We start from the raw sequence: 16,279 nt of genomic DNA, 5'->3' as shown, positions 1-16,279 counted from the left end.
AGGCCAGAGACATGAGAAAAAGAAACAAAACCAAGAAGAATGTACAAAGGAAGGAGGTAAAGCGATGATGCAACAGAAGCTGGATCACAAGCCGCTATTCAGACAGAAGAAGGGAAGAGTTGAATTATCTTCCTACAAATACTACTGTATTTGATATTGTGGCACTCTGTGATATTGACCCAAAATGAATTGATCTGTGCTCTGTGGTAATTCTGCCTATGTCTACAAACGTCCTACTGTGAGAGGGTTCAATTGTCCACATTGGGATGAAAACATTTTCCCTTTACTTTCAATCCAAATTTATGTAAACTGTTACAGAATTTAAAATTGGAGTCCTCTCCTTAATACCCATCATGCAAATAATGAATCATGGAACAGTGCATCAAAAACTGAGGATGTACTGTATGGTGACTAATATAACAAAATAAAAATGATTTAAAAAAGGACATTATGTATTTAACAACCTTATCTTTCAGAAATAATTTTTAAAAAAATAAATAAATAAAATTGGAGTCCTCTGTTTTTTCCCATTGTAAGTCAGAGTTTCTTGCACCATAAATTCCTCATGGCATTTTTCACTTCTGCGTTTCTCAGAGTGTAAATCAGAGGGTTGAGCACAGGTGTCCCAATAGTGTAAAACACAGCCACCATCTTGTCCACTGGAAATGTAGTTACAGGACGAATATACGTGAATATACATGGAACAAAGAATAAGATGACAACGATAATGTGGGATGTGCAGGTAGAGAGGGCTTTCTTTCTTCCTTCTGCACTCTGGTTATTCAGAGAACGTAAGATGAAAAAGTAAGAGGTAAGTAGGACTATGAAACTTGTCAAGCAGATAGCCCCAGTATTAAAAACCAAAAGTAAATTGATTACATGAGTGTCCATGCATGCAAGTTTCAACAAAGGTGTCATATCACAGAAATAATTATCGATAACATTGGGTCCACAGAATGGTAGTTTCAAAGCCAAGAAAATCTGTGCAGAAGAATGGATACAAGATACCACCCAGGCCACATTCACCATTGTGCCACAGACATGCTGGCTCATGATCGTTGTGTACCGCAGGGGCTTACAAATGGCCACATAGCGATCTAAGGACATGAGGACAAGCACCAAGATCTCCATGCACCCAAAGAAGTGCAATGCAAAAATCTGGGTCATGCACTCATTGAAGGAGATGACTTTCTTCTCAGATACAGAATCCACTATCAACCTAGGAGCAGTGGTTGTTGAGAAACAGGCATCAGAAAAGGACAAGTAGAAAAGGAAGAAGTACATGGGGCTCCCAAGTGTCCGGCTGTATCTTATGGTCATCACAATCAGTAAATTTGCCATCAGAGTTGCAAGGTAGAGAAACAAGAAGACCACAAACACGACTTTCTCCTTTAGCACATTCTGTGTTAACCCAAACAGAATGAACTCATTCACACTGCTGTTCAACTCCATGGTTACAGTGAATGTAGAAATCATTCATCTGCAGAGAAAATTGGGAAATAGTGACTTGGCGATAGCAGTGAAACTGGATTCAGAATTGCACTTTTATAGTTCTAATTCCATCAACACATAAACCAATGGCTCTCAGGTTTTCATATATTGAAATCATTGAGAAAATGTATTTATTTTTTTCAATGCAGATGTCCATGCTTTAACCATGAGCATTAACTGAAGGTCTTCCTATGTGGACCGAGATTTTCAGGGGTAACAAAGCTCTCAAGTGATGGTGAGCTCTGCCAAGTTCTGAGAACTAATGACTTTGCTGTATGATCTTGATCAGATCACTTTAATGTCTTGAAGCTTTTTCTTCATTTGACAATTAGACACTCTAACAGATACACAATTGAGTATATCCTTATGTGTATGTGTGAATATAATGTATATGCAGCTCAAATGTTGAAAAGTTATATCTCCATGTAATTTTAAAATACAGACACTAGGAAATTCTCTCTTAAAAAAAACACATTTCTTCATTTAAACACCAGTTTGCACCTATTATTCCTGATCTCTTGAGTATCTTGTTTGAATTATGTTTGAAGAAGAACTTACTTCTGCAAATTCAGGTTCCTGGTGGCCATAATTTTACCTTCTATTACATCAATTTAAGAAATTACTACAATTAATCTTTATTTTGTCTACAGTATTGCTGTACCTTTTAACATTGATGTCGAATGATCTAGAATGTATTTGAGAATGAGTTTTGAGAAACTCTTTTTTTCTGATAAATCAACAATCCATCAATGAATCAATAACACCATCAAATCATTCACCAATATGTACTAAGTATATAATCATATCTGCCATCTATGTAATGGGGCATAGAAATATGTCCTCAACCTCTTTACAAACAAGTTGGAGGGATAACATACCTCTAGATAAGATCATTAACTACAGAAAAATTACACACAACTCTATGTGATAATACCAAGTGAATTTTGGTTCCAAAAGTACAAAGGTTCCTTAATTACAAATTAGCTGGTCAGTGAAGTTTCAAAAATGACAAAGAAATTAAATAAGGGCTTTAAATATGTAAACTGGATTTCCAAACACACTTCTCTGAAACGCAAATATTCCATAAGTTTAAACCATTTTTCCCTAAGTAAAATATATATTTTAAAATTACTGACTCAAATCACCCATTGACCCCTAATAAAATTCCATATCTAACTTAAAATTTATTTGCCATCCAGCTACAATAATATTAGTGCAGTATGATAACTAGAGGTGTTTTAACTAGAAGCTCTGATTGGCAGTTTGTTCCAATGGTATCTGACATGTATAAATAAGAAAAAAAAATAATGATTATTTTGTTTTGAAATGTTAGATTCCTGGGGCAACTGGGTGACTCAGCCAGTTAAGTGCCTTACTCTTAGTTTTGGTCTATGTCCTGATCTCATGGGTGTTAGGATCAAGCCCCCTCCCCACCCCTGACCCCCGACCCCTGTCCAGTTCCATGCTCAGCAGAAATCTGCTTGGATATTCTCTCCCTCTGCTACTTCCCCTACTCATTCTCTCTCTCTCTCTCAATCTCTCTCAAAAAAAAAATTAAATGGAGCACTGGGTGTTATATGCAAACAATGAATCATGGAACACTACATCAAAAACTAAGGATGTACTGTATGGTGACTAACATAACATAATAAATTTTTTTAATTAAATAAATAAAATCCTAAAAAAATAAACATTAGATTCCTAAAAAGGGATGAAACCAAAGGGAGGCAGGGCTTGGCTGTGAAGAGAGGAGCAGTTAGGTGAGAGGTGTCAGTAAAATATCATACAGGGAGAAACATGCTTTGCTTCAGGTTAGCATAGAGATGATCTCCATAGAAACTATACTCTCATTAAATTAATGGGTTGTAGCAGAGAAATTTGGGGCAGATAATGGACAACCATGAAAGCCAGGTGATGTAGTTCTATTTTGTTTTATTTTAAATAAGCAAAAAGAAGATTTGGGGGCATTAAGACAAGAAAGTAGCACTTATAAGATGTATAAATTATGTGAGATCGATACCACCACTCAGAGTTCTATCACTAAATTCGGTCATCATTTCCTCACACTCCCAGACTGTCCTATCTATCTTTTTATCTTTTGGGGAACATCTCAGTAATAGAGCATGCTTTTTCTCTTTCTTAAACCTTAATTTTTATTTTACCTGTTGAAATTTTACAGTTCAAATTATATTAGTACCAATAGTCTTCCCTTGGTTTTCCCAGGTCAATAGGGTTGTGCTTCTAACACTTATATTAATATGTATCTATTACATATAGATACATATTATGTAGATATGGATATAGACATTATACACACAGTTGTATAAGGCAACTGTAGATTATATTATTCTTCATCCAAAATTTTCAAACATCATTCAAACAATATTCCTCTTTTGTTATTCCATTTGACCTGCACATTTTCTTGCAAAGTGGGTGTGTCCTCTTGTTTTGTGTAAAGAGAAATCTATATACAGAGTTTGGGCTGGGACACAGTAAGTTTCACCGTGTACAGTAAAGTCAGGTAGTAGTAGAATGGGATGCTACCAGCTAGCATCTCTCTCTAGCATTCTCCCTCCACAGCATATAAAACATGAAATTCCTATCATATAGATTGCATCCAAGAGAAAACAAATCCTGGGCCATCGGAGAAGGACCTCAACTGATACCTTAACTCTCGGTCCTGACTCCAAAAATCAGTTTCTGTAAACTGCATGGTGAGGTAAAGGGAAAACTAGATACCCAAATGAGTAACAGTGAAGAGGAAGACAGAGCAAAGACAGAATAGAGTCACACCAGGAGAGAGGAGAGTGAGAGTGAGCAGACACCAGGGAGAGATGTGTTAGGGAAAGAGATACAAAAGACATACAAAAGAAGGGAGGTGAGCAAAAAACGTTGGAGAAGGTCACTTAACCCAATGTTTCATCGGAGAGTTCAGCTTCTTTCTTCCTGACCTACCACATGATTCCTCACCCCAAAACCAGACAGAAGTTGCAGTTGTGGGTCATGAGCAAGGGGTTAACAAAGGTTGTAAAACCCAAGTGTATAGAAAGTGCACTCCTATCTTGCACCCCGTTCCAGAAACATCATCACTGACCTAAAACTTTTCAAATCAGGAGACTCCCCTAGATCGAAACTTTTTCCAACTTGGCCTTAATTCCCTGCTTCAATTTCTTGCTCTACCCTACTCCTATACTAAGCAGAGGTTGTTGAAATGTAGGAAAGCTTTGTGCTGAGGCCAGGAAAGGCTTGGGAATCCTGGACCACCTCAACTCTTCATGGATGGAAATACTGTCCAGGAATTTCATCATTTGTTAGAAGACACTCTACGTGTAATTCCATCAGCTCAGTCGTGAAGAAGCAGTGTGAAGAAATTATCTCAGACAGACTGAAAACTTACCTCTTTGCTTAGGAGGAACTAGATGACTTCCAATATAGTACATTTTTTTTCATATCTTCAACTTCAATTTACTTAGAAGATAAATCATAATAAGTCTGAATAAAACATGCAAACTGTACTTCATTGAGATTTATCAATGTTTTTATCACAGGAGGTGATGGGACGTAGAGAATTATGCAGAAAGGGAACTCTGCACGTGGCCGTACATCACACAGTTTCCCCCCCAGAAGCTCTAATTGAGACAAAAACAACAATGTCTAGACTGGAGCAGGGAGAGGATCATGAAAAAGAGAAATTTCCTAATTCAGTTCCTCAAAACTTTATGAAGGAACCTTATCCCTGTACTCTGAGAGAGAAATGCCTCCGAAGCTCCTCTCTTCCCAGAGCTCCTCTTTTGGAAACACAGGAGGTAACTGATTTGTTCTTACAGCATTGCATATTTATGGCAATTCTTACACAAGTTGACAAATGCCTAAGGCAGGCTTCCAGCCTCAGGACCTCCAGGAAAACCATTACTCCCAACCCAGTCCCAAAGGATGTCCAATGTGGTACCTTGTTCAGATGGTCCATAGGTAAATACATGCTTTGGGGCCAATTAGTTAGTTTCAACTCACTGTGAACTGCAGGACAGGAAAGTCTGTTCACTTCTCCATAGGCTTTGCTTAAGCCCATTTGTTGTAGAAGCATGAAAATTGTTGAAGCCAGTTAAGGCTCATACAGATGAAGTATGTCAGATAGACAGACATGAGACCTGGCCCCACCATTATCGGTTATGTGATCTTGAGCAAGTTTCTCATGTTCTTTAATTTCCAATTTTCTCTTAGGGAAAGTGAACTGGTAACAAAATTTTTCTTTCTTCCATCTTTCCTTTCTTTCTTTCTTTCTTTCTTTCTTTCTTTCTTTCTTTCTTTCTTTCTTTCTTTCTTTCTTTTTTTTTCTTTTTTTCTTTCTTTCTTCCTCTCTCTGTCTTCTTTCCTTCTTTCTTATATATATTTTTAGAAAGAAAGAGAGCACACGAGCTGTGGGCATGAGGGACACAGGGAGAGAGAGAATCTCAAGCAGGCTCCAAACCCAGCATGGAGCCCCACACAGGGCTCAGTCTCACAACCTTGTGATCATGACCTGAGCTGAAATCAAGAGTCAGACACTGAATGGACTCTGCCAATCAGGCACTCAAATTCTTTCTTTATTTTTAACATTAATTTTCGGTTCTCCCATTCCTAATCTTACCTATGTTCCTAAGTCAAAGTAGAGAAGAGGACAGGAAAGAAGGAAAAGGAGAGATTTTTTTAATACATATCTTCTGCATTTTCTTTTCATCTTAAAAGATACATGCCCTTCCTGGGGCACTGGGTGGCTCAGTCAGCTAAGTCTCTGTCTCTTGATTTTTGTTCAGATCATGGTCTTAGGGTCATGAGATCCAGTCCTTTGTCAGGCTCTGTATCCAGCACAGAGTTTGCTTGTCTTCTTTCCTCTGCTAATCCCCCTGCTGGTTCTCTCTCTCCTCCCTCACAGATAAATAAATAAATAAATAAATAAATAAATAAATAAATAAATAGTAAAATCTTTAAATGAAAAAAAAAAGATATGTGCCGTTCCACTTACCAGAGAGAAAGTTAGCTGTAAATGGTTATAAGCTATTAAAGATGATATAGATTGCATTACAGATTATTTTTCACATGGCACATCATGTTACTACTCAACACTCTGGTCCAAGAATCACCTGCCAGGTGTGTCACTGTTCTCTAGACACTTTCAATGGGGATGAAGTGAGTGGTGCAGGGTACAGGGGAAGGACAGAAGGTGGAGACAGGAATGGAGGTGAGAGGATCCCACAAATGACTGCACAATGCTTTGCACTCTTCCTGAAAGGTCTACTGGTAATTAACAAGCCCAAGTACATCACAGAAACATCTGAGAGAAAATTACAACCCAATATCTGGCCTCTTTTATTACAAATGGACTGGAAGAATCCTCAGGAAGGTTTTTGGGGTGTCACTTAAGGTCTTAGAAACTAAGCTTCCCCATCAATTAAATGGGAATATGAAGACACACCTATAAAAATATTTCTGTAAATTTTAAAATATACAACATAGTGAAAGAATGAATCCTTGGCTCAGAAAAAGCACAGAAGAAATACTCATGTGTTTTTATGAATCCTCTTAAACATGAGGAACTGAGAACCACAGAAGTGAAATACCTCACAAAGTTCCGACAACTAATTAGTAAGAGAACTGAGCCTTGAATACACATCTCCTAAATATAAGTCTAAATCATTTTTACGTCCATATGATGTGCACAGTAATGTCATAAGATTTCTTGGCCTGGAAAATTAAGAGAGGGAATGAATGAGCCCCTGCATTAAATTTCCCAGTCCAAAAGCCCTAAATGAACACCTTATATCTGAAGGAATGATTAAGCTCTCCAGTTCTGCTGGGAAAATTTTGGAGGGTGGTTTCCAAGGAGATCCCGAAGTCGCCAAATGCAAAAAGCCAAGTCAATGATCACTTGAACCTTCTTCAGACTCTGAGTCATATGACCTTTAGTGCTCGTTAAAGCTCTCATAAACCAAAGGACTGGAGGACATCTGGATTCCAGGTTCTGCCAAAGCAATGCGAGGATTTGCTGAATGCACTTGACTATACTCACTCCATCATGAAAACTGTGGAAGTAGAACAAGTGCCAACTTATTTTGTCCTGGCTTGAGCCACCTCTTTCTTAATCTTAGCATCATTCAGGGCCCTGATTTAAACTCTGCTCATTTAATCTTGTATCTTACCGAAGTAAGATTTTCAATGAAAAGTTCAGAAACTCTGGCTGAATAATCCCAACTAATACAATGGAATTTTGGGGCAATAAAAGATTTTAATGGGATCAGAAATACTTTACAATTGAAAGTCAGGTCACTGAGAGCAAGATTCATTGTTGCAGGAAATGGAAAAAGGCATAGAGAGTAAAGAATGAGAAATTGGATAGAGAATAATGGCTTTATTTTATATTTGAATTTATGTATGTATGTATATGTATATATGACCATTACCAAGATCTAATATCAGAAATAACTATATTCCTTTGCCAAACTTGACACTTTTCTGTTTTAATGTAAAAAGATAGACTTAAATGTTAATATGGGAAGATACCTCACTTATTAACTTATTCAACAGATATCTATTGAACTCCTACATCAGGCTGTTTCAGAAAATATGATACATCATGAACCAAAAAGAGGGAAAAAAAATTCTCTGCCTCACCAAGAGCTTACAGTCCATGAGAGCAGTCTGACCAAAAAATTAAAAATAAGAAAATTAAATAAATTATATCAGCATGTCAGAAAGTAATAACATCTCTTGAAAAATAAATAAATAAATAAATAAATAAATAAATAAATAAATAAATAACTGACTAGATGGGGAAGTGCGGTCATGAAATCTAAGGTGTGCATTGCTTTTTTTCAGAGCATAGTCTTATGATATAGGGACTCCTACAGCTCAGGTTCTGACAATGCTTGATGTTTTCCACTCTTGAGTCCTGACTGTTGTCTTCCTCAATCACTGAGTTCAGTGCCCTATGCATAAGCTTCTTTTCACTTGAAATAGTAATAATGGAAGGATGGTATTTTGTCATTTCCTTTAGGCTGATTATAATCTTACCAGTTCCCTTATTAATGAACTAAATAAAAAATTTGTCATGTGTTCATTTTATATTTCATTGAAAGTACTGGTTTCACTTTTTAAAATTTTTTTTTGCCTTTGGATAAGAGAAGAGAGACCATTATATTTAATAGAGATAAGCTAAAGGACTTCTAAAGATGCAGATATTCTTGTCCACTATGTTATTACACCATGCGTTTTTCTGCTTTATTTTGTTGGAGATTTGTTTCTGCTTAATTGATTTATAAAACACTTCTTTGAAACTGGCTTTGAAGTCAAATAGAAACAAAATATGTTATCAAAATTTTTATTAGGTTTCCAATTTTAGTCCCAGCCAGACTTAGCTAATATGAGTATTCTTATCAACCACAATGAAACCAAATTGCTGAACAAATTCAATCAATCTGGCCCTAGTGTGTGTGTGAGTGTGAGTGTGTGTGTGTGTGTGTGTGTGTGTAGGAGAAGGATTGCATAATGGTATATAATTTTATGGCTTATTTAATCATTTCTTTATACATTCACTTCAAAATACTCATTGTCTGCTATATACCTAACACGCTAGGGGAAAAAAGCAGATAAAGTCTCTACTTTCCTGAAGCTTATATTCTAGTAAGTAGAGACAGAAAATAGCAAATAGAAAAGGAATTATACATTACGTGAAATTACAATACCTGGTAGAAGAAATATAAAGCAGGGTAAATGAGACATGGTCTCTGGATATGATTATTTTCTGTAAGGTAATCAGAAAAGACTTCTTTGAAAAGGGATTGCATGAGCCAAACTTGAATGAATGCAGAAGAACCCACAAAGATATCCAAGGAAAGGAGTTTCCAGATAGAGAAACCAGCAAGTGAAAAGTCCCTGAGGAGGGAGCATGGTTGGTATCATTGATCAAAGGAGGCCAGCTTAACAGGAGTGAGATGAATAAAGATTAGTTGATGACAGATCTTGCAGGGCTTTGCAGATCATTGTAAAAAGATTATTCTGGCTCGTGTCTGGAGAATGGGTCATAAAGAAGCAAGAGTAGAAAGAGACTAATTAGGAGGATATTGTAACCATCCAGCTAAAAAATGATGGTGGTTTAGATTGTGTTGATAGTAGTAGAGTTGGATGTACTATGAAGGTAGATACAATAGTATTTGTTGATGTAAAGTGAGTATTACAGTGATGTAAAGTGAGAAAAGAGTAACATCACTCCAAAGTTTTTTGGACAATATCTCCTAAAGACAGTGTTGACATTTACTGAGCCAATTTCGTGTCTAGATGTCACTACCAACACAGCCAACATTTGGTTGAGTGTTTACAAGTGCCAGACACATTGAATCTTTATATCAACACTGAAGTCAGACCCTGCTGTCATCCTTATGTCACAGATGAAATAATGAAGCCTTAGAAAGGGTAAGGAAGCTATTCAATGTAAGTCAGTAGGCAGTGACCTTGGCCTTACACTGCAATTTAGCATAGATAATTCTATAAAATGCATTTAAGCTCTGGAAATCTTCACTATTTACTGTAAAATGAAGATACTTGGCTCAAAGGGTATCTGTGAGAGAAGAAGGGTGACTAGGTCAGTAATTAGCACAAAGTAGATACAAAGGGTGACATTTGACCTTGATGGTTTTTTTTAGATTTTTTTTTTTAAGATTTTATTTATTTGACAGAAAGAGACAGCCAGCCAGAGAGGGAACACAAGCAGGGGGAGTGAGAGAGGAAGAAGCAGGCTCCCAGCGGAGGAGCCTGATGTGGGGCTTGATCCCAGAACGCTGGGATCACGCCCTGAGCCGAAGGCAGAGGCTTAATGACTGTGCCACCCAGATGCCCCAGACCTTGAATATTAATATAGTGTTATTTTTATGAGATTGTATCTATACTCTCCAAAGCAATGAATTATTTAAAATACGAATAAGAACATTTGTCTATTATTTATCTGCATGGTTTTCAACTACCTAGCATTAATCTTTTTCTCTTGTTTACCAAAGTGACTGCTTGTAAGCTATACACACATAGACACACACACTCCATACATATTCCATTTATTAGTTAGTCTTGGCCTTACATAAACAAATATGGTGTTATACATGATTACAGTTTGAAAATGAATGGCAAATATAATATTCCAAAAAAATAAATAAATTCTTGCAAATGTTGTCATTCACTGACAGTACTAAGATCCCTCAAAGAAAGCAAACAGATCAGGTGAATGCTGGGACAGCTACAGGTTCCTGTGCTGATGCATGACTCGGGTCTTTGCAACCCACTTCTTTGGGTGCATGGAAATCTTTGTGCTCATCCTCATGGCTCTTGATCACTGTGTAGCCACTTTTAAGTCCTTTGGGATACACGGCCATCATGAGCTGCAATGTCTGCAGTGTGCTGGTGATTCTGAGCTGGGTGGGATCCTGTATCCACTCTTCAGCACAAGTTTTTCTGGTTTTGGGATTGCCTTTTTGTGGCCCCAATGTGATTGACCACTCTTTCTGTGACTTGCAGCCCTTGTTGAAACTTGCCTGCATGGATACTTATGTGATAAACTTGCTAGTTGTTTCCAACAGTGGCGCCATATGCATGGTGAGTTTCATAATCCTGCTTATCTCCTATGTCATCATCTTGTACTCTCCGAGAAACTGCAATGCAGAAGGAAAGTGAAAAGTCTTCTGCACCTGCACCTCCCATTTTATTGTGGTTGTCTTATTTTTTGGTCCGTGTATATTCATATACACACATATATACTATATTTCCATGCACCCAAAGAAGTGGGCTGCAAAGACCTGAGTCATGCACTCATTGTAGGAAATGGACTTCTTCTGAGAAAGGGCATCCACGATCAATCTGGGAGCTGTGGTTGTAGAGAAGCAGGCATCAGCAAAGGACAAATAGAGTAGGAAGAAGTACATGGGACTCCCGAGGGTCCTGCTTGTTTTAATAGTCACTACGGTGGGAAAGTTCCCCAGCAGAGTGGCAAGGTAAAGCATGAAGAAGACCCCAAATAGTGCTTTCTGCTTTCCTGCATCCTGTGTCAACCCAAACAGAATGAATTCAGTCACACTGCTATTCATCACCATACTAGCAGATGTAGGTAAGATGCCATTGACAAGGGTTTAATCTGCAAAGAGAAGAGAAGTGACATCTTTGGAAGACCAGTGGACTGACCTCTGAATTTCTTCTTTTTTTTCCATGTTATGTTACCTTCTCCTGCCTTTAATCCTCTATGAATCTTTGTAAATCTGCAGAAGTCCAAGCCTCTCCCAGATCTATCTGTTGCTTCAGAAACTAACTGCCTTGCATCAAACCTTTGCATTTGGGGAGTAAAAATTAAATGTCCTTTAAGAATTTTAACTCCTGGGGTGCCTGGGTGGCTCAGTCGTTGAGCATCTGCCTTTGGCTCAGGACATGATCCCAGCATTATGAGATCAAGCCCCACATCAGGCTCCTCCGCTGGGAGCGTGCTTCTTCCTCTCCTACTCCCCCTGCTTGTGTTCCCTCTCTCCCTGGCTGTCTCTTTCTCTCTGTCAAATAAATAAATAAATCTTAAAAAAATAATAAAAAGAATTTTGACTCCCACCAAGATTGAACACGGCAGAACTTGCATTTTCCTTGGCAAGTGACTTAACTACCTTGAAATTTCACTTTCATATGAAAAATGGAGTCAAATACTTGCCCTACCTTATCCTAAGTTTCCCTAAGAATTAAAAAAAATAAATTATGCACACATATACACACATAGAGTTCATGTATTAGGTTTTTTAATCTATGTGCTCTAAAATCCGAAAAACACTATTCCAATATAATTAAGCACTCATATTGTTGGCGAATCCCTCCTGAAGAAAATATTCTCATTCGGTTCACTCATTTTTGGGTTCTTGACCCCTTCATCTCTGACTCTGACAGGATCTTAGTTGACATTTGCTTTACAAAAATCTATTTTGACAATCTTTTACTTACATCTCTTGTGTTCAGGGTCAACTTCATTGATGGTCATTATATAACAGATGTCTGGAGAACTTTGAGGCTGGCTAAAGTGAAGAAAACTCCTGTTTACCCTCTTGATTATACTCTTAAACTAAACTCATTAGAATATTGAGAATCTCTGCATATGAATTCAGTATGGTATAAAATTCCTAACAATGCCTATAATCTAATATACTCTATAATCTAATCTACTGTTTTGACTTCTATATGTTTCTTTTTACCCTGAATTCCCCAGGATAATTCTTCTAAAAATATCATTTGAAAAATATTTCATAATTCCAGTATAGTAGGCTATGATTTTTCTATCCCATGTTCTTGTTCTTAGCATATATAGTTTGTCATTGAAATTGTATACATTTTCTGTTCCAATTTTGAATTGAAATCATTATAACAATTCTTCCCAAATTACTACAATTCCCATAGTTTAATTGTTCATGTAAATATGTGACATTGTATAGATTTTTCTAAATGATATTTATTTGACGCTTTGTCCATTGGGATATTGATGTTGCTTCCAATTTACACTCTCTCAAATAACAATTTAGAGTAATTTCCCAAATATGGTATGTTGCCCCAAATGTGAGATTATCATTGCTATTGATAATTATTAAAAAGTTTTTCAATATTTTGTGTCCATTTATTAGCTATGTTTGTATTGTAGAATAATTCATGATTGTCATTAATTCTTCCAAGTACACAGAAGAATAAGAGAAAAAAATTAAAATCTGTCTCCAAATTATAGAATCTATCATCCTATTCTCCAGAAATAACCACTTTTGTTGTTTTATATGTCCTTTTAGAAACATTCTATCAGTATCCTTGCATATATTTCTGTACAGTTGTTTTTATATACAAGTATAGCCAATATCACAAGGTTGATGATTTTGCAGAAAAGCTGATGAACATGCAGACAAACAGAACAGTTATCTTGTGACATTATCTTATTTTCTCACTTCATTAAAAGTTTTAAAAATGTATTTCATTATGTCCTAATACTTCTTTTTTTATAATTTTTTATTATGTTATGTTAGTCACCATACAGTACATCCTTAGTTTTTGATGTAATGATCTGTGATTCATTATTGGTGTATAACACCCACTGCACCATGTAATATGTGCCCTCCTTGATACCCACCACCAGCCCATCCCAATCCCCCAACCCCCTCCCCTCTGGAGCCCTCAGTTTGTTTCCCAGAGTCCATAGTCTGTCATGGTTCATTCCCCCTTGTGTTTACTCCTCCTTCATTCTTCCCTTCCTTCTCCTATCGATCTTCCTGCTATTTCTTATGTTCCATAAATGAGTGAAACCATATGATAATTGTCTTTCTCTACCTGATTTATTGCATTTACCATAATCTCCTCCAGTCCCATCCATGTTGCTGCAAATGTTGTGAAATCATTTTTTTTCTGATGGCTGAGTAATATTCCATTGTATGTATGAACCACACCTTCTTAATCCAGTCATCTGTTGAAGAGCATTTCAGCTCCTTCCACAATTTAACTATTGTGGACAATGCTGCTATGAACATTGGGGTGCATATGGCCCTTCTCTTCACTATGTCTGTATCTTTGGGGTAAATACTCAGTAGTGCAATTGCTGGATCATAGGGTAGCTCAATTTTTAACTTTTTAAGGGACCTCCACACTGTTTTCCAAAGTGGTTGTAACAATTTGCATTCCCACCAACAGTGTAAGAGGGATCCCCTTTCTCCACATACTCTCCAACATTTGTAGTTTCCTGCCTTGTCAATTTTTGCCATTCTAACTGGCGTAAGGTGATATCTCAATGTGGCTTATACTTCTTATTACAAACTATGTTTTACATTTTTATTACTGTTTTTTAATGAAAATATTGCTCTTCTGAGGATTTGTCATCTTTTGTCAGTTTATATTTTGCAATCTTGATATTTCATCTGGAATAGCCATTTATCTAGCAAAATAATTACATTCTTGGCCAAAAATACAGTTACTAGAGTCAGTTGCCTTGAGTTCAAATCCCAGCTCCACTATTTACTCATGTGGGAGAGCAGTTTTAAACATAATCATGGTACCTTTGCAGATAAAATGAGAAAAAGATCTGGCTCATACAAAGTAAGTAATAAGTAGGATATTTGAAGTTGTGCATAATAAATAAGAATGTAATTCCATAATATTGCATAATAATTGCCTAATAAGTAAGAACTATGTAAGTCCCAGCCTCTGCCTTTTTCACTAATAAAATTACACTTCTCTTTTTCTGTGACGTTTTTCTTTTCATATAGTCCAAGTTGTCAATCTCCCCATTTTGATTTAGTCTCTTTTCAACACATTTTAAAATTATACTATTTAATTCTATCATAATTTTATAATTATCTTTTGTTTTAAATATTGAATCACAATTACCTGCAGTTAATGGACAAAATGCTCCCCTGTTTGTAATTATTTATATGAGTTTTAAGATAAATGTAGATGAAATTATTCATTATGTAAGGCACTTTGTGATTGCTATTAGAAGAATACAAATCATCTGCAGAGAGAGGAGCACAAATTCCTGAAGGATAGACTGGTAGTGAAAAATTCATAATTATGTTAAGAGTCGAACTGTAACTTTAACTGAAGAAAGACAGGTTCTAAGCCAGATTCCCTGAGATGCAGCTATTCTAAAGCAGAGCAGAGAGGTAGGTGAGCACATCTGTTAGCACCTAGTGCATAGAGGCTGAAGCCACACAGCCTAGATTCATACCCCACCTGCTGCCCACTACGGTGTCATATTTAACAAGCCCCTTGATATCTCTGTGCTTGATTTTCTTCACCTGTGAACCTTAAGAGTAAAATAACCTACTCTGTAGGGTTTCTATGAAGGCTAAATAATTCAGTATGTACAAAGCATGGGAGATGCCCATCTGAACTCCCTGCAACTGGAATGGTTACTTTCATTATGATTATTAATACCAACTTTCAAAGTTGTTAACCTCCTTGTTCATTTACCCATTAGAGCTGCCCAACTGTTTTACACACAAATTTCCTTTGTTGACTGGCTTATTCTAGTCACTAGTCAATACTTCTCTCTCTAGGAAGGAAAATCTCTATAGGAAGACAAATTACCATGCAAAGTTTGCTTAATAGAGGTAGAATTCAAGAAACCATAGCCTGAGACATTTCTCCCAGCCCAGAAGTACATGCTATGCCAGAGAACTAAGCAATCCTACCCACTAGTCAGTGAAATAGTTCCTTACATCTTCCCTTTTGGGGGGTGCCTGGGTGGCACAGCGGTTAGGCGTCTGCCTTCGGCTCAGGGCGTGATCCCGGCGTTATGGGATCGAGCCCCACATCAGGCTCCTCTGCTGGGAGCCTGCTTCTTCCTCTCCCACTCCCCCTGCTTGTGTTCCCTCTCTCGCTGGCTGTCTCTATCTCTGTCGAATAAACAAATAAAATCTTTAAAAAAAAAAAATCTTCCCTTTTGGAAGAAATATTTTATCATTAGCTCTATTTTCTGTTGGTTGCTGCTTTTCTCATATGTATGATCTTATCTAAGAGGTGTTGGTTTTTATATTATAACTCTCATAATTGGATAAAATTGTCCCCATTCACCAACCAACAATTTGGGAAATACCCATGGACTTATATTACAAATGTATATGAAACTAAGAATATGAACAAAAAATGAGAAACATGATAAACAAAGAAGAAAGCTATTAAAGTACATAGAAATTGTGGATGATTACAATGAACATATGTGTTATAACTAGAATTATACTATTTGAATAGAAGATCATGAGGTATCTCCTTCTAC

General features: G+C 36.9%; 1 protein-coding gene across 1 annotated transcript; it reads right to left on the bottom strand.

The window, feature by feature from the left end:
* Window positions 1-537: 537 nt before the first annotated feature.
* Window positions 538-1,452, bottom strand: LOC125282450 (olfactory receptor 4C11-like). The gene has a single exon (XM_048217231.1). It carries the CDS (start codon window positions 1,450-1,452, stop codon window positions 538-540), a length of 915 nt encoding a protein of 304 aa, XP_048073188.1.
* Between the last annotated feature and the right edge of the window lie 14,827 nt (window positions 1,453-16,279).

The sequence above is a fragment of the Ursus arctos genome, unplaced genomic scaffold, assembly GCF_023065955.2.
Source record: "Ursus arctos isolate Adak ecotype North America unplaced genomic scaffold, UrsArc2.0 scaffold_23, whole genome shotgun sequence".
Classification (NCBI taxonomy): domain Eukaryota; kingdom Metazoa; phylum Chordata; class Mammalia; order Carnivora; family Ursidae; genus Ursus; species Ursus arctos.
This window is presented reverse-complemented; position numbering and strand designations above follow the sequence as displayed.